The sequence below is a fragment of the Oncorhynchus kisutch genome, linkage group LG29 (genome assembly GCF_002021735.2).
Source record: "Oncorhynchus kisutch isolate 150728-3 linkage group LG29, Okis_V2, whole genome shotgun sequence".
Lineage (NCBI taxonomy): Eukaryota > Metazoa > Chordata > Actinopteri > Salmoniformes > Salmonidae > Oncorhynchus > Oncorhynchus kisutch.
In genome coordinates, this window is record NC_034202.2 from 35,595,498 (window position 1) to 35,613,356 (window position 17,859).

A 17,859-nucleotide genomic window follows, 5' to 3' on the forward strand; every position below is an offset into this window, starting at 1 on the left:
TTTCGGTTACTGGCCCAACACTCTTCACCGCTAGGCTACCTGCTGCCCAGAATCCCACCCAGTTGACTACTTAAAAAAATGGTGGAAGCCCTCAATGTCCATGCTAAAATGGGTTATATACATGATCAGTCCTCTATTCATCTCTATGACAACAGGAACAACTCAGATAAGATTTTTTGGGGAAAGTTGCGTAACAACCTAACCACTACAAAATGTATATTTGATCAAATAAGCCTCACGTAGCAAAATAGCAATTCCATTTTTTTGTGGACCAAATTTGAAACTCCTTGACCTCATTTAGTGGGCTTTTTGTCATGGACAGATTTTGGCCGGAGTAAAACCTCTTGCTTCGCCAATTTCTCTCTGCCAACGGGAACTTAATCCAGTGTGTGGGTGGACTATTTCCACTTTGGCATCTCCAATTGCGTTACCAACAGTGAGGTGCAACACACATTGAGTGCTCCCTCGAATTCTCTCTCTCCCTCTCCCTCCCAGAGGACCTGAACCCTAGGACCATGCCTCAAGAATACCTGGTCTGATTACTCCTGGCTGCCCCCGGTCCACCTGGTAGTGCTGCTGCTCCAGTTCCAACTGTTCTACCTGCAGCTATGGAACCCTGACCTGTTCACTGGACGTGCTACCTTGTCCCGGACCTGTTGTTTTCAACTCTCTCTACCGCACCTGCTATCTCTAACTCTGAATGATCGGCTATGAAAAGCCAACTGACATTTACACCTGAGATGCTGACCTGTTGAACCCTCTACAACCACTGTGATTATTATTATTTGACCCTGCTGGTCATCTATGAACGTTTGAACATCTTGGCCATGTACTGTTATAATCTCCACCCGGCACAGCCAGAAGAGGACTGGCCACCCCTCAGAGCCTGGTTCCTCTCTAAGTTTCTTCCTAGGTTCCTGCCTTTCTAGGGAGTTTTTCCTAGCCACCATGCTTCTACATTGCTTGCTGTTTTGTGGGTTTAGGCTGGGTTTCTGTACAAGCACTTTGTGACATCAGCTGATGTAAAAAGGGCTTTATAAAAACATTTGATTTTATTTGGTTGAGTTTAAACAACAATAAAGACAATTGACATACATGATGATTACAACAGCTCAAGGCTCATAAATGACTACCTTATGAAAAAACATGGAAAAAAACAGACAGTATACGATTACAAATAGTTCAAGAAACATTATCAACAACGATACAAAAGAAATGCTCTTACCCGATTCCATTGATCACCAACTTTCAATGCATGTTGCATTTTGGGGATACAAAATTATCTGACTTGCATCTACATGTCACCGTGTCCACCTCCAGAATTACTCTGCATTACTCATGCAACTTTACTTGAGCAACTTCTGAAGCTACAGCTGGCTTGTCTGACGAAGACTCTACTACAACTTCTGAAGCTACAGCTGGCTTGTCTGACGAAGACTCTACTACAACTTCTGAAGCTACAGCTGGCTTGTCTGACGAAGACTCTACTACAACTTCTGAAGCTACAGCTGGCTTGTCTGACGAAGATTCTACTACAACTTCTGAAGCTACAGCTGGCTTGTCTGACGAAGACTCTACTACAACTTCTGAAGCTACAGCTGGCTTGTCTGACGAAGACTCTACTACAACTTCTGAAGCTACAGCTGGCTTGTCTGACGAAGACTCTACTACAACTTCTGAAGCTACAGCTGGCTTGTCTGACGAAGACTCTACTACAACTTCTGAAGCTACAGCTGGCTTGTCTGACGAAGACTCTACTACAACTTCTGAAGCTACAGCTGGCTTGTCTGACGAAGATTCTACTACAACTTCTGAAGCTACAGCTGGCTTGTCTGACGAAGACTCTACTACAACTTCTGAAGCTACAACTGGCTTGTCTGACGAAGACTCTACTACAACTTCTGAAGCTACAACTGGCTTGTCTGACGAAGACTCTACTACAACTTCTGAAGCTACAACTGGCTTGTCTGACGAAGATTCTACTACAACTTCTGAAGCTACAGATGGCTTGTCTGACGAAGACTCTACTACAACTTCTGAAGCTACAACTGGCTTGGCTGACGACAACTTCTCACAAACTTTGATGCCTATAAATCCAGGCTATTTTGTTATATCAGTCAAACTATCAAATACAACTCGTACATGATTGATCATAATTAAATACGTTTGTTGTGGATATCTCCAAAGACAACACAGGTCGTTGAAGTTCGACAAAAAGGGCTAGCATAAAGCTAATGCTAAATTACTTTAAAATTCTTCTTCTCATGAACCGTAACTCAGATACTTTCAATATTTGGTATATAGACATTCTGTAATGGCCACTAGCTAAAATGGCGCAGTTCGGAACAACACGAACGTTAGACCTGATTTCATTTTTCTGTGGATGATCTTCACTAGCTAACGTCGCCATAACATTGTCTACAAGCGTGTTTGAGGGGATTTCTATTGGATAAGCATTTTCTAGGCATCTTTATCTTTGGAATAATAGCTGCCTTCAAAGATGGCCGCTCAATGCCAATGTAGGGCGCCACTGTCACAGACTGTACAGGTGTGTTACTATACAGGGGTGTTACTGTGATGTCACTGTTATGGCCTGTACAGGTGTGTTACTGTTCAGGGATGTTACTGTGATTTCACTGTTATGGCCTGTACAGGTGTGTTACTGTACTGGGGTGTTACTGTACAGGTGTTACTGTACAGGTGTTACTGTACAGGTGTTACTGTACAGGTGTTACTGTACAGGGTTGTTACAGGTCTGTTACTGTGATGAGGTCAATGTGATACGATACAATATACTTTATTGTCCATTTACATGGACAAATTATTTACATGGAAATTATTTTGGCAAAACAAAAGTGTTTGTGATAATGTCACTGTGATGACTTCCTGTAAACATACACCACTCCAGGTATGTACCCTTTCTCCGGCTCCGCTACGGCTTTCTCCCAGTCCTCCACCTCTGTGATCGCAACGTGACCCCAGAGCCCCGCCCCCTCCATCAGCTCCAGCTCATGCTCCAGCGCTGCCTTGTACTCCAGGTTGTCATGGTTACCTCTGGTTGTCATGCAGACGTAACCACCTGGAAGGGGTAAAAATGAGGCATGGTGGGGAGTTTGTTTCTGTCTCTTTCTGTTTATAAATACACTATCTGGCTGGTCACTTAGAAATGTCTTTGTTTTGAAAGAAAAGCACATTTTTTGTCCTTTAAAATAACATTAATTGATCGGAAATGCAGTGTAGACATTGTTAATGTTGTAAATGACTATTGTAGCTGGATACGTCTGATTTTTAATGGAGTATCTACATAGGCGTACAGAGGCCCATTATCAGCAACCATCACTTCTGTGTTCCAATGACATGTTGTGTTAGCTAATCCAAGTATATCATTTTAAAATACTAATTTCTCATTAGAAAACCCTTTTGCAATTATGTTAGCACAGCTGAAAATGGTTGTTCTGATTAAAGAAGCAATAAAACTGTCCTTCTTTGGACTAATTGAGTATCTGGAGCATCAGTATTTGTGGGTTCGATTACAGGCTCAAAGTGGCCAGAAACTGAGAAATTAAGGCTATTCCATGCGAGAAATTAACAAGAAACTGAAGATCTCATACGGCACTGTGAGCAAGAGGACAACTGAGCAAGAGGACAAGAACATTAGAGTGTTTAGTTTGAGAAACGGTCACCTCACAAGTCCTCAACTGGCAGCTTCATTAAACAGTACCCACAAAACACCCGTCTCAAAAATGTTTGCTTTTCAATCAAAAACAAGGAAATTTCTAAGTGACCCCAAACTTTTGAACTGTAGTGTATATACACTGCTCAAAAAAATAAAGGAAACACTGAAACAACACAATGTAACTCCAAGTCAATCACACTTCTGTGAAATCAAACTGTCCACTTAGGAAACAACACTGATTGACAATAAATTTCACATGCTGTTGTGCAAATGGAATAGACAACAGGTGGAAATTATAGGCAATTAGCAAGACACCCTCAATAAAGGAGTGGTTCTGCAGGTGGGGACCACAGACCACTTCTCAGTTCCTATGCTTTTGAATGCTGGCGGTGCTTTCACTCTAGTGGTAGCATGAGACGGAGTCTACAACCCACACAAGTGGCTCAGGTAGTGCAGCTCATCCAGGATGGCACATCAATGCGAGCTGTGGCAAGAAGGTTTGCTGTGTCTGTCAGCGTAGTGTCCAGAGCATGGAGGAGCTACCAGGAGACAGGCCAGTACATCAGGAGACGTGGAGGAGGCCGTAGGAGGGCAACAACCCAGCAGCAGGACCGCTACCTCTGCCTTTGTGCAAGGAGGAGCACTGCCAGGGCCCTGCAAAATGACTTCCAGCAGGCCACAAATGTGCATGTCTCTGCTCAAACGGTCAGAAACAGACTCCATGAGGGTGGTATGAGGGCCCGACGTCTACAGGTGGGGGTTGTGCTTACAGCCCAACACCATGCAGGACATTTGGCATTTGCCAGAGAACACCAAGATTGGCAAATTCGCCACTGGCGCCCTGTGCACTTCACAGATGAAAGCAGGTTCACACTGAGCATGTGACAAACGTGACAGAGTCTGGAGACGCCGTGGAGAACGTTCTGCTGCCTGCAATATCCTCCAGCATGACCGGTTTGGCGGTGGGTCAGTCATGGTGTGGGCTGGCATTTCTTTGGGGGGCCGTACAGCCCTCCATGTGCTCGCCAGAGGTAGCCTGACTGCCATTAGATACCGAGATGAGATCCTCAGACCCCTTGAGAGACCATATGCTGGTGCGGTTGGCCCTGGGTTCCTCCTAATGCAAGACAATGCTAGGCCTCATGTGGCTGGAGTGTGTCAGCAGTTCCTGCAAGAGGAAGGCATTGATGCTATGGACTGGCCCGCCCGTTCCCCAGACCTGAATCCAATTGAGCACATCTGGGACATCATGTCTCGCTCCATCCACCAACGCCACGTTGCACCACAGACTGTCCAGGAGTTGGCGGATGCTTTAGTCCAGGTCTGGGAGGAGATCCCTCAGGAGACCATCCGCCACCTCACCAGGAGCATGCCCAGGCGTAGGGAGGTCATAGAGGCACGTGGAGGCCACACACACTACTGAGCCTCATTTTGACTTGTTTTAAGGACATTACATCAAAGTTGGATCAGCCTGTAGTGTGGTTTTCCACTTTAATTTTGAGTGTGACTCCAAATACAGACCTCCATGGGTTGATAAATTTGATTTCCATTGATAATTTTTGTGTGATTTTGTTGTCAGCACATTCAACTATGTAAAGAAAAAGGTATTTAATAAGAACATTTCATTCATTCAGATCTAGGATGTGTTATTTTAGTGTTCCCTTTATTTTTTTGAGCAGTGTAGAACAAGTGTATGTATTTCAGTATTATTACTGAATAGTATACTTAAGCAAAAATGCTTGAGGAGGTGTGGAATATGGCCATTCTTATACAGCCCTTAGTCATGTTATATTGGCCATATACCACAAACCTGGTTACCAACGCAACTAGAAGAGTAAACAAGTAAATTTGCATCATACCAGTGGTATATTGTCTGACATACCACGGCTTTCAGAACCCAAACTACCCGCTTTATAAAGTTATTATGTACAGTATGTTTTGTCCAATTAAAAACAGTCATGTGACCTGGTTTGGTGGCCTGGCACAGCTCTCTGATGACTCTCACTGGCACCTGGCCGTCACTTAGCGCCCCAACAATCACTACCACATCAAACTGCCCTGCAGAAGGGTAGAGGAGGAGGAGGACGAGTTACAGGGGATGAGGAAGCAGAGGGAGAATAGAGAGGGGGGAAAGGGATTAGAGAGGGGGGAGAAGGAATATAGAGGGGGGAATGGAGAGAGGGGGAAAGAGACAGAGGGTGAAAAGGAGACAGTGAGAAACTGTAGTAAACTCTTTTTCACCAAATTGCTTTTCTTTCCGTAAATTTGTTTGTAATGTAATCTCCCAGGGTAAAGCATGTCTAATCTAATCTCCCTGCATGTTTGTAATGTAATCTCTCAGGGTAATGCATGTCTAACCTAATCTCCCTGCATGTTTGTAATGTAATCTCCCAGGGTAAAGCATGTCTAATCTAATCTCCCTGCATGTTTGTAATGTAATCTCCCAGGGTAAAGCATGTCTAATGTAATCCCCTGCATGTTTGTAATGTAATCTCCCAGGGTAAAGCATGTCTAATGTAATCCCCTGCATGTTTGTAATGTAATCTCCCAGGGTAACGCATGACTAATCTAATCTCCCTGCATGTTTGTAATGTAATCTCCCAGGGTAAAGCATGTCTAATCTAATCTCCCTGCATGTTTGTAATGTAATCTCCCAGGGTAAAGCATGTCTAATGTAATCTCCCTGCATGTTTGTAATGTAATCTCCCAGGGTAAAGCATGTCTAATCTAATCTCCCTGCATGTTTGTAATGTAATCTCCCAGGGTAAAGCATGTCTAATATAATCTCCCTGCATGTTTGTAATGTAATCTCCCAGGGTAAAGCATGTCTAATCTAATCTCCCTGCATGTTTGTAATGTAATCTCCCAGGGTAAAGCATGTCTAATCTAATCTCCCTGCATGTTTGTAATGTAATCTCCCAGGGTAAAGCATGTCTAATCTAATCTCCCTGCATGTTTGTAATGTAATCTCCCAGGGTAAAGCCTGTCTAATCTAATCTCCCTGCATGTTTGTAATGTAATCTCCCAGGGTAAAGCATGTCTAATGTAATCTCCCTGCATGTTTGTAATGTAATCTCCCAGGGTAAAGCATGTCTAATCTAATCTCCCTGCATGTTTGTAATGTAATCTCCCAGGGTAAAGCATGTCTAATCTATTCTCCTTGCATGTTTGTAATGTAATCTCCCAGGGTAAAGCATGTCTAATCTATTCTCCTTGCATGTTTGTAATGTAATCTCCCAGGGTAAAGCATGTCTAATCTAATCTCCCTGCATGTTTGTAATGTAATCTCCCAGGGTAAAGCATGTCTAATCTATTCTCCTTGCATGTTTGTAATGTAATCTCCCAGGGTAAAGCATGTCTAATCTATTCTCCTTGCATGTTTGTAATGTAATCTCCCAGGGTAAAGCATGTCTAATCTAATCTCCTTGCATGTTTGTAATGTAATCTCCTAGGATAAAGCATGAAAATCTGCCAGTATTCAAGTCAGAATAAATCTAATGGTCTAGTAATGTCTGATTGCTTCAGACAGACTGATATTTGCTGACTATTATGAACATGATCAGTTATGCAAAGTTCAAAGTTTAGTGGTACCAGCTTGGACAGGAAGTGGTTCGTCTCCCAGCATGCATTGCTTGAGGTCCTGGTAGAGGCCCGTCTTATTGGCCAGTTCCAACATGCCTTTGCTCCCATCAACGCCCACAAAATGCCTGAAGCCCATCCTCTTCAGCTGCATATAAGACAGACAAAAATCACAGACGTCATCACTCACTCCAAAGCTACACTCCATCCTGTGTACTGTGCAAAACTGTGTTAAAGCTACCTGACATTTTACCATATGTGTCGGGGGTGTGATTTAGTGAGGCTCACCTGTGCTGCAACCAATCCAGTGCCACAGGCCACGTCCAGAATCACTGCTGTCACCCGGTCGCCATGGAAACAGGGGGACAGGCAGTTTGCCGCCAGACTCGGCGCACGATAGTCCAGAAGACCCACGTCCTGCGGTGGAGTTAACATACACACAGTTACACACAGTTATACACAGTAGACACTGGAGTAGCCCAGTCTCTCTGGACCCCTCCTCTCCCTAAAAAAAAAAATCATACATCTAATGCGCCAGCCACTCAAAGTATTGACTACCGATTGCTGTCCAGAGTTCTGAAATTGCGACGTCTACACGGCTATCTATCAGACTACGTGGTCTTACGTGTAAGTCTATAGCTTTGCTTTAATGGATACATGTTAGCCTGTAGCCTTGCTTTAATGGATACATGTTAGCCTATAGCCTTGCTTTAATGGAAACATGTTAACCTATAGCCTTGCTTTAATGGATACATGTTAACCTATAGCTTTGCTTTAATGGATACATGTTAGCCTATAGCCTTGCTTTAATGGAAACATGTTAACCTATAGCCTTGCTTTAATGGATACATGTTAGCCTATAGCTTTGCTTTAATGGATACATGTTAGCCTATAGCCTTGCTTTAATGGATACATCTTAGGGGGGGGGGGGGGGGGGGTCACTCATGAGCGCCACTGGGTACCTTGCAGTCATTATCCTGGTTTTCTGGGAGAGGAGGATGGCCGGCACTCTCACTAGAGGCACTGAAACTGAGGCACTATTTGACCTTGATAGTTTGTGTATATGCATTGATATGTAGGCTACGTGTGCCCTTTAAATATATATATATGTCATTCTGTCCTTGAGCTGTTCTTATCTAATGATGTTCTGTATTATGTCATTCTATATTATGTCATTCTGTATTATGTCATTCTGTATTATGTCATTCTGTATTATGGTTCATGTTCTGTGTTGGACCCCAGGAAGAGCAGCTGCTGCTTTTGCAACAGCTAAATGGGGATCCTAATAAAATACCAAATACCAAACTATTCTTGATGGGAGGAATTAGAGGAGGCCACTGTCATTGCCGGGCCAGAGCAGTGAGGTCAGTCTGGACTGGGAGGATGCATCTGTAGGTCTACTAGCTTCCATCTGTGATGGTGTTTCGTCAGTGGAGAATGAGTTGGTAGCTTCAGTGATGTGGTAAATTGGCACGAGCTTGTTCAAATAAAGCTTTTTTGCTTTGTCTTCAGGCACCTCTTGCCTTTCATTAATCCACGTTGAGCAATTAACTTTTTCTCCATCGGAGTCCGACCTGATTCCCCTAACTTTTTTGAAATTGATAGCCAAATAGGTGAGGATGCCAAGGTGGGCTGCCGCCGGTGCCACTGAGAAATGGCTAATTAGATGCATGACAAATATATATAGTCTGTTTTCCTCACCTACTACAATGTAGATTGGACAACAAAACACTTGGCTTGCAGCATGTGGCTAGTACAAAGAGGCATACTGTCAAAATGATTTCTTTAAAAAAATGTATAGAAAGACATACACAAAAGTATGTGGAGACCCCTTCAAATTAGTGGATTCAGCCACACCCGTTGCTGACGTGTATAAAATCGAGCACACGGCCATGCAATCTCCATAGACAAACATTGGCAGTAGAATGGCCTTACTGCAGAGCTCAGTGACTTTCAATGTGGCACCGTCATAGGATGCCACCTTTCCAACAAGTCAGCGTGTATAATTTCTGCCCTGCTAGAGCTGCCCCAGTCAACTGTAAGTGCTGTTATTGTAAAGTGGATATGTCTAGGAGCAACAACGGCTCAGCCGCAAAGGGGTAGGTCACACAAGCTCACCGAACGCGGAGTAGTAGTGGACCAGTAGGCCTAACGCATTACATTGACAAGTAGTTGGACTTTAGGCAAATCTCAAATGACACCCTTGTCCCCCTCTTGAGTGCACCATACATATTTTGACCAATGTCACTTAGACCTCAGGTCATAACAAGTCATTCACTACCGTATATGGGAAATAGGGTGCATTTTGAGATGTACACTACAGTAATGATCTTACCTGGTCATAGTTCTCTGCCCAGGTGTTGTAGAAGCCGACTTTGTCCCCGGCCTCTGTGTTTTTGTGGGCTGATAGAATGACGTTCTTCACGTCCTCAAATGTTCTATGTGACATTCTAGATTCTTGTCAATCCTTTTTGTGGGAGAAAATTCTGGAATCAATGTCATGATTTCAGAATACTAACCTTGGCCCAAGACACCAAAGGTAACGATTGGATTGACCTTATTATGTCAGGGCTATCAAAATAGGCCGTTGTCAATAAAACCTCACAATAAGGTGCAGAGCGTTCGGCTTTTCCAACTCGAGGTGTCGAAAAAAAGAAAATTCAACCCCATCCCCAAAATTACATATATTTTCATTTGACCCTCCCCCTATTAAAAATAACTCAAAAATAATTATTACCAGCATAAATAACAATAACTGTAGTAACCCTGTGTTTATAAATGGGGATATTGACCTTACCACTTTAGCATGGTTTTGTGGCACAGTCGATGACACGCAAGGCTAAAAGGCCAGAAGATTTAGGGTTCGCCAACCACAATGGACGAGCTCACTATCTCTGCCTGTCTCATTACACTACGATCAGAGAAGGCTGCAGACGATGATCAGCTAGGGGGAAATCACATTGTCTACATTTTGATGCTGTATCTATAATTAAATTAAATTTGCAGTGCCTTCGGAAAGTATTTATCTAGACCCCTTGACTTTATGCACATTTTGTTGCGTTACAGCCTTATTCTAAAATGTACTAAATATATATTTTCTCTCAGCAGGATTGTGTCGAGGCACAGATCTGGGGAAGGGTACCGAAACAATTCTGCAGCATTGAAGGTCCCCAAGAACACAGCGGCATAGGCCTATGTGACGACTTGGGAGAATGATGATCGGCAACAGACAGCGCATCAGTATCAGAAGTAAAAATACAGCCAGACTAGCCTGCTACTGTGCCTTTCTGTAATCAGAGTAGACCCACAACTGACCCAAATGGAATGAAACATTCAAAATACAGGGCTTTTGCACCATTACTCAACAAACAGTTTCACTGCAGTTTACGGCCTATAGTAGAACTGTACTTATTTGAAAACAATAATGCAATTATTAATTGATTATGGCGTTGTAGGATAGTCTAGGTAGGATCATTTTATTTTCCATCAACAAGATCAATAGGGCAGATTTTTGAGCTGCATGTCTTCACTGCTCTTTTATGCGCCATGACGCACCTGGCCTCCCCACTGCCTATCAGCTACTCCTCTATCTTGTGGATTTATATAGAAAATTGGTGCAGATTTGAATTGTTTTATGTGTGGTATGATTGTCAGTTAACCTATTGCAGATCTGGACAAATGATCCAACTACCACTATTGTCACTATGGATAGAGGGCAGGATAGACAGTTTAACGGGTAGACTAAGATCGAATCGTACCACGCATGCTCTGACGCTCGTCGGATGTGGCAAGGCTTGCAAAGCATTACAGACTACAAAGAGAAGCACAGCCGAGAGCTGCCCAGTGACACGAGCCTACCAGAGGAGCTAAACTACTTCTATGCTCACTTCGAGGCAAATAACACTGAAACATGCATGTGGGCACCAGCTGTGCCGGAAGATTGGCTGCGGAGAGTGTGATCGCACAATGTAATACCTTTAAAGAGGTCAACATTCACAAGGCCGCGGGGCCAGACGGATTACCAGGACGTGTATTGCTAGCATGCGCTGACCAACTAGCAAGTGTCTTCACTGACATTTTCAACCTCTCCCTGTCCGTGTCTGTAATACCAACATGTTTTAAGCAGACCACCGTAGTGCCTGTGCCCAAGAACACTAAGGTAACCTGCCCAAATGACTACCGACCCGTAGCACTCACGTCTGTAGCCATGAAGTGCTTTGAAAGGATGGTAATGGCTCAAATCAACACCATTATCCCAGAAACCCTAGACTAGAGGTCAACCGATTAATCGGAATGGCCGATTTTGCCCAATTTCTTTTTTTTTACACCTTTATTTAATCTTTATTTAATGAGGCAAGTCAGTTAAGAACACATTCTTATTTTCAATGAGGGCCTAGGAACAGTGGGTTAACTGCCTTGTTCAGGGGCAGAACGACAGATTTTTATCTTGTCAGCTCAGGGATTCAATCTTGCAACCTTACGGTTAACTAGTCCAATGCTCTAACCACCTGCCTCACGAGGAGCCCGCCTGTTTATGCGAATGCAGTAAGAAGCCAAGGTAAGTTGCTAGCTAGCATTAAACTTAATCAATCATAATCACTAGTTATCACTACACATGGTTGATGATATTACTAGTTTATCTAGCGTGTCCTGCGTTGCATATAATCGATGCAGTGTGCATTTGCGAAAAAGGACTGTCGTTGCTCCAACGTGTACCTAACCATAAACACCCATGCCTTTCCTAAAATCAATACACAGAAGTATATATTTTTTAAACCTGCATATTTAGCTAAAAGAAATCCAGGTTAGCAGGCATTGCACGCAGAGTCAGGGTATATGTAACAGTTTGGGCCGACTGGCTCATTGCGAACTAATTTGCCAGAAGTTTACGTAATTATGACATAACATTGAAGGTTGTGCAATGTAACAGGAATATTTAGACTGATGGATGCCACCCGTTAGATGAAATACAGAACGGTTCCGTATTTCACTGAAAGAATAAACGTCTTGTTTTCGAGATGATAGTTTCCGGATTCGACCATATTAATGACCTTAGGCTCGCATTTCTGTGTTATTATGTTATAATTAAGTCTATGATTTGATAGAGCAGTCTGACTGAGCGATGGTAGGCACCAGCAGGATCATAAGCATTCATTCAAACAGCACTTTCGTGCGTTTTACCAGCAGCTCTGCGGTTTATGACTTCAAGCCATTCAACTCCTGAGATTAGGCTGGTGTAACAATGTGATGTGAAATGGCTAGCTAGTTAGCGGGGTGCGCGCTAATAGCGTTTCAAACGTCACTTGCTTTGAGACTTGGAGTAGTTGTTCCCCTTGCTCTGCTTGGGTAACGCTGCTTCGAGGGTTGCTGTTGTGTTCCTGGTTCGAGCCCAGGTAGGAGCGAGGAGAGGTACGGAAGCTATACTGTTACACTGGCAATACTAAAGTGCATATAAGAACATCCAATAGTCAAAGGTATATGAAATACAAATGGTATAGAGAGAAATAGTTCTATAATTCCTATAATAAATACAACCTAAAACTTCTTACCTGGGAATATTGAAGACTCATGTTAAAAGGAACCACCAGCTTTCATATGTTCTCATGTTCTGAGCAAGGAACTGAAACGTTAGCTTTCTTACATAGCACATATTGCACTTTTACTATCTTGTCCAACTCTTTGTTTTTGTATTATTTAAACCAAATTGAACATGTTTCATTATTTGAGGCTAAATTGATTTTATTGATGTATTATATTAAGTTAAAATAAGTGTTCATTCAGTATTGTTGTAATTGTCATTCTTACAAATACATTTAAAAAATTGGCCGATTAATCGGTATATGCTTTTTTTGTCCTCCAATAATCGGTATCGGTGTTGAAAAATCATAATCGGTCGACCTCTACCCTAGACCCACTACAATTTACATACCTCCCCAACAGATGATGCTCTCTCTATTGCACTCCACACTGCCCTTTCCCACCTGGACAAAATGAACACCTATGTGAGAATGCTGTTCATTGACTACAGCTCAGCATTCAACACCATAGTGCCCACATAGCTAAGCTAAGGACCCTGGGACTAAACACCTCCCTCTGCAACTGGATCCTGGACTTCCTGATGGGCCGCCCCCAGAGGACAGAGCACAATCCCATTCTCATCGAACAGGGCTGCAGCGGAGTAGGTTTAGAGCTTCAAGTTCCTTGGTGTCCACATCACCAACAAAATAACATGGTCCAAACACACCAAGACAGTCGTGAAGAGGGCACGACAAAACCTATTCACCCTCAGGAGACTGAAAAGATTTGGCATGGATCCTCAAAAGGTTCTACAGCTGCACCATCGAGAGCATGGTCGCATCACTGCCTGGTATGGCAACAGCTCAGCCTCCGACCGCAAGGCACTACAGAGGGTAGTGCGAACGGCCCAGTACATGACTGGGGCCAAGCTTCCTGTCATCCAGGACCTCTATACCAGGCGGTGTCAGAGGAAGGCCCTAAAAACTGTCAAAGACTCCAGCCACCCTAGTCATAGACTGTTCTCTCTGCTACCACATGGCAAGCGGTACCAGAACGCCAAGTCTAGGTCCAAGAGGCTTCTAAACAGCTCCTACACCCAAGCCATAAGACTCCTGAACATCTAATCAAATTTCTACCTAGACTATTTGCATTGCCCCCTCCCCCTCTTTTACACAGTTGCTACTCTGTTATCATCTATGCAGTCACTTTAATAACTCTACCTACATGTACATATTACCTCAACTAACCAGCACATTGACTCTGTACCAGTACTCCCCTGTATATAATCTCACTATTGTTATTTTACTGCTGCTCTTTAATTAAGTTACTTTTATTGATTATTCTTATCAATATTTTTTTTTAACTGCATTATTGGTTAGTGGCTCGTAAGTAAGAATTCTCACTGTAAGGTCTACTACACCTGTTGTATTTGGCCATGTTACTAATAAACATGGATATATGATCCACATACTACTGCAGTCACTATGGACAGAGGGCAGGATAGACAGTTGACTGGTAGACAATACTGATCTGGTGTATAGTAAGAGTGTGGAAATACCAAACACCTTTATATGAGAGGCGCAAGCAGATGAGAAAATGTGGCTATATGGAAGACATTATATAGTAAAACCTGCAAAATGGGGGGAGATGCACTCCCCTCCTGTGTCCATTATATGTTTATTTTTTAACTCCCCACTGCAAAAAATAAAAGACTTTGACCCCCACCCAGCAAATGTCTGTCCCTTTGCTGACACGTTTACTTTGCAAGCTACCGGTATAAACTTTGTACAGTTGGCTTAACATATAGTGGTAAGTAGACCTAATGTACTTTTTTCTCTAACCAACGTAGGCCTGCCTACCTAGAGAAGTTAGCTAATGTAACCACCTTTATAACATGGTTTTTAATAGTGTTTAATCACGATTGCTGCTGACAGACAGGATAGACAACATTGATTGATGGACCACGTCAGTCAAATTGGCTAGATAGGTAATAGACGACTACCTCAATGTCGCTAGTTAAACAGGTTCATTTTCAGTGGTAAAACTAGATGGCCAAATATTGTTTGATTTGCTTGCCATCAAATAGTGGTGATGGCAGTAGTCAGACTGACAACTTTACCAGGAGGTTGAGGACTTTCCAAAAGCCAAATCTGAAAAAGCAAGCTACAGTAAATTATACGTTTGCATAGATAGCTAGCTAACGTTACAGTACATGCCAAATGGATGATATCACACGTATCTGCTAAATTGCTTTTTACTCGTCATGAAACGCATGCACTTAGCTATTTGCTGTATAACTCTGATGATAGAGCTAAATGTGGAATAATCGGAAATGTGTATTTCTGACTATGCTCTTCAAGAGTTGACTGTATTAAAACCAAAACAGCACGTATTTGCCAAAGGTTTTGGCGGAACTGGGGGTCTCCTTGCCCCCCAGCAGCCAAACCGAACGCTCTGAAACGTTTTATTGTTCATTTCAAAACAACTGTTTCAATTTGAGGCTTAAAAACTGTCTGTTCTATAGATTAGTGAAGTCGTTGATTGATTCCCACAATGCATGATCAGCACATACAACATCAAAGGCTACAACTAAGCATGTCAAAGGCATGAGGAAATATGAGGAAACAGCCCGCATCTGTACTGGTGTAGGCTATCTGAGGTCATTAAATGGCGCAAGACTAACCATGCATCTAATTGTATTTACTGTTATCACTCATGTTTTTTACTTACCAGATTACTTAGCTAGCTAGCTACACTAGAAAACTGGAATGACTTTGGGGTGGCACAGCTGTGACGCACACACGCAATGCAAACGGGAATCCAACACGTGTTTCAACTATATAGTAAAATATATAAAAACAAAAAATGTGATTTGGGGTGTTAATGAAGAGTTATTGTTAGCCATACGGTTAACCGTCTGGATAAGGTTAGGTCTAAAAATCCAAATTTTAAGAAGAAAATTGTAGAAATGGGCGAAGTTTGTGGCTGTGGTAACTAGTGACCACCAAGTTCAAATACTAGAGACATTAGAGTAAGGGAGGAGATAGGAATCGCATTCCAAGTACTAGAGACATTAGTGAAAGGAGATAGGAATTGAATTGGCATTGAATCGACAAACGTATACCACACACCCAACAGACTGTTGGGCCAATCGCGTTCACGTTGTCATGGTGCGTCACGCAGTTGCTAACATAATCCCTTCTCAGTCAGGGTATAAGTAGATAAACCTGCCTATTTTCCTCGAAAGTACGTATTTTCGCGATTCTAACACGATACGATATTACAGAAAACAAGTTAGTTATCTCACATCTCGAAAAAAAAACATTTGTAATGTTGTACTTCTTTGTTCACGAAATTCATGCTAATGTTGGGTTATCGCGCTAGCACGCAATTGACTCCCATTGTCTCCTTGAAGGAAAACTCAAGCTTGCCCCCCAGAGTGCACCGCGTAGCCCATTGAGGATGCAGGGGAAACGCGCGCACAGTGTGGCGTTGATAGGATTCCCATCTCCTCTAACGGATCTCTGCCAGTGGACGCGTATTCGGGAATTCATCGGTAGCTGCGTTGTAATTCACGTCCCTATATTATGAGCGTTTAGCTAGCTAGTAATCGGTATTTACCGTTCGCTTTTAAAAGCTCCTTCTGTAAATAAAAATATATATATATTTGGTCATTATGGATGTTTGGAGAACGTTTCGCCCGTCCCACAACCTGTTTTGGTCCGCTTTCGTGGCGTAAAACTTGTTCGTGTTATTGTAGCCAGCTCCGAAAGGTTCGGTGGCTTTCCCAGACAAATCTCAGCCTTTCCTTTTGACTCTTGGACGGCAGGAGTGGAGCAGTTTATTCCTGGGACTCGGCCTAGTCTAGTAACGTGAGTTACTTCTCCCCCCTAAGATAAAGGCTTGGCTACATTTTAATGCACTTTTTCTAAAGCTAGCAGATATGACACCAAAAAATGGTTTAGACGTTTTTAATCGTTTCTTCTGACTACAGTTACAGAGCCATTTTGCTAATTTACTAGCTAGTTTAGCTAGACCAAACACAGGCTACCTTACTTTGCGCATGTGTAAACAAATAGCTAAAACACATACATGTTGTGAATAACTATATTTGAAGGAATAGCAATGTTGACACCCTGTAGTTAATGAACTCTATAAAGCTGGGACAAACTGAGTGAGAAATCATGTTTGCTAACTAACGTTAGTTAGCTAACAGTAGCTACGTTAGATGCTGATGGAGGATGGTCACAACAAGGGGGTAACGTTGAATCTAACATCTCATTTAACTAGCTACGCTAGACCATTTCTATACTTTTTGAGAGCGGGTATCTTTTGCTCATTATATTGATATAAAATATTCACAACACAATAAATGAGTTGTTGTAGCGATCAAGACAGTATAATCTTGGAAACCAGAACCACATTCTGGGGATGTGGGCCTAAATCTGGGCTAGCAAAACCATGAAGTTGTCAATCATTATTCCATCAACATGTATTCGGTGGTGTTTTCCCCTTCTACAGGTATCTCACCAATCTCCAAGGCCTCCAAAATGTCGATTTTAGGATTAAAAAAGAAACAACCAAAGACTTTTAAGGTCAAAGTCATCACTATGGATGCTGAAATGGAGTTTAGCTGTGAGGTAATGTACTTTTGCCTTATTGTAATGACATTACATTTTTGTGTGTACAACAAACAGAAACAGTAGCTGAAATAGTAGTCTTGAATGCTCTCGCTCCCTCCTTCCTCCCTCATGGTCATGTTAGAAAACAAAAACAAATAATTATTAATACAAAATTCTGTCTCCTCTGCACCCCCCCCCCCCCCTCCCCTATCTCTCAGGTGAAATGGAAAGGGAAGGATCTGTTTGATCTGGTGTGTCGGACAGTGGGTCTGAGGGAAACCTGGTTCTTTGGGCTCCGGTACACAGTGAAGGACACCTATGCATGGCTGAAGACAGAGAAACGGGTGAGTGAGAGAAGAGGGGAGTAGGGCAAGAGGAGGAGGGGCAGGATCTTGATAGGAGATGGGGGGGGGGGGGGCGGCAAGGGAGATAGGGAAGGAAAGATGGAGAGAAAGCAAGATAATG

The 17,859-nt window shown here is 42.8% G+C and overlaps 2 protein-coding genes across 5 annotated transcripts in view; one reads left to right on the forward strand and one right to left on the reverse strand.

Annotated features, from left to right (window-relative positions):
- Positions 1-1,032: 1,032 nt before the first annotated feature.
- On the reverse strand, positions 1,033-15,800 carry mettl27 (methyltransferase like 27). Its single transcript, XM_020473201.2, has 6 exons — positions 15,503-15,800; positions 9,591-9,722; positions 7,544-7,672; positions 7,268-7,403; positions 5,642-5,734; positions 1,033-3,079 (listed from the first exon to the last, which is right to left on the reverse strand). The coding sequence occupies exons 2-6, from the start codon at positions 9,702-9,704 to the stop codon at positions 2,871-2,873; spliced, it is 681 nt and encodes a 226-aa protein (XP_020328790.2). The 5' UTR covers positions 9,705-9,722; positions 15,503-15,800; the 3' UTR covers positions 1,033-2,870.
- A 204-nt stretch (positions 15,801-16,004) lies between these two features.
- nf2b (NF2, moesin-ezrin-radixin like (MERLIN) tumor suppressor b) overlaps positions 16,005-17,859 on the forward strand; it is a 30,560-nt gene continuing 28,705 nt past the window's right edge. For 3 of the 4 annotated variants that reach the window (XR_004206126.1, XM_031808943.1, XM_031808945.1), the window contains exons 1-3: positions 16,006-16,644; positions 17,294-17,412; positions 17,613-17,738. Coding sequence is in view for 3 of the 4 variants with exons in the window: in XM_031808943.1 (XP_031664803.1) it covers positions 17,323-17,412; positions 17,613-17,738 (216 nt within the window). In the remaining variant the exon portion in view is untranslated. Of the gene's footprint in view, positions 16,645-17,293; positions 17,413-17,612; positions 17,739-17,859 lie in introns of all 4 variants that reach the window. The other variant, XM_031808944.1, reaches the window with a different exon arrangement.

What these genes read in the sequence shown, in the direction of transcription:
- mettl27 (XM_020473201.2), bottom strand. Translation starts at nt 9,704, where the DNA reads ATGTCACATAGAACATTTGAGGACGTGAAGAACGTCATTCTATCAGCC. An exon ending in GGGCAGAGAACTATGACCAG is followed by an intron (nt 7,673 to 9,590) that starts GTAAGATCATTA and finishes ACTCCACCGCAG; the next exon opens with GACGTGGGTCTTCTGGACTA. An exon ending in GTGCCAGGCCACCAAACCAG is followed by an intron (nt 3,080 to 5,641) that starts GTCACATGACTG and finishes TACCCCTTCCAG; the next exon opens with GTGGTTACGTCTGCATGACA.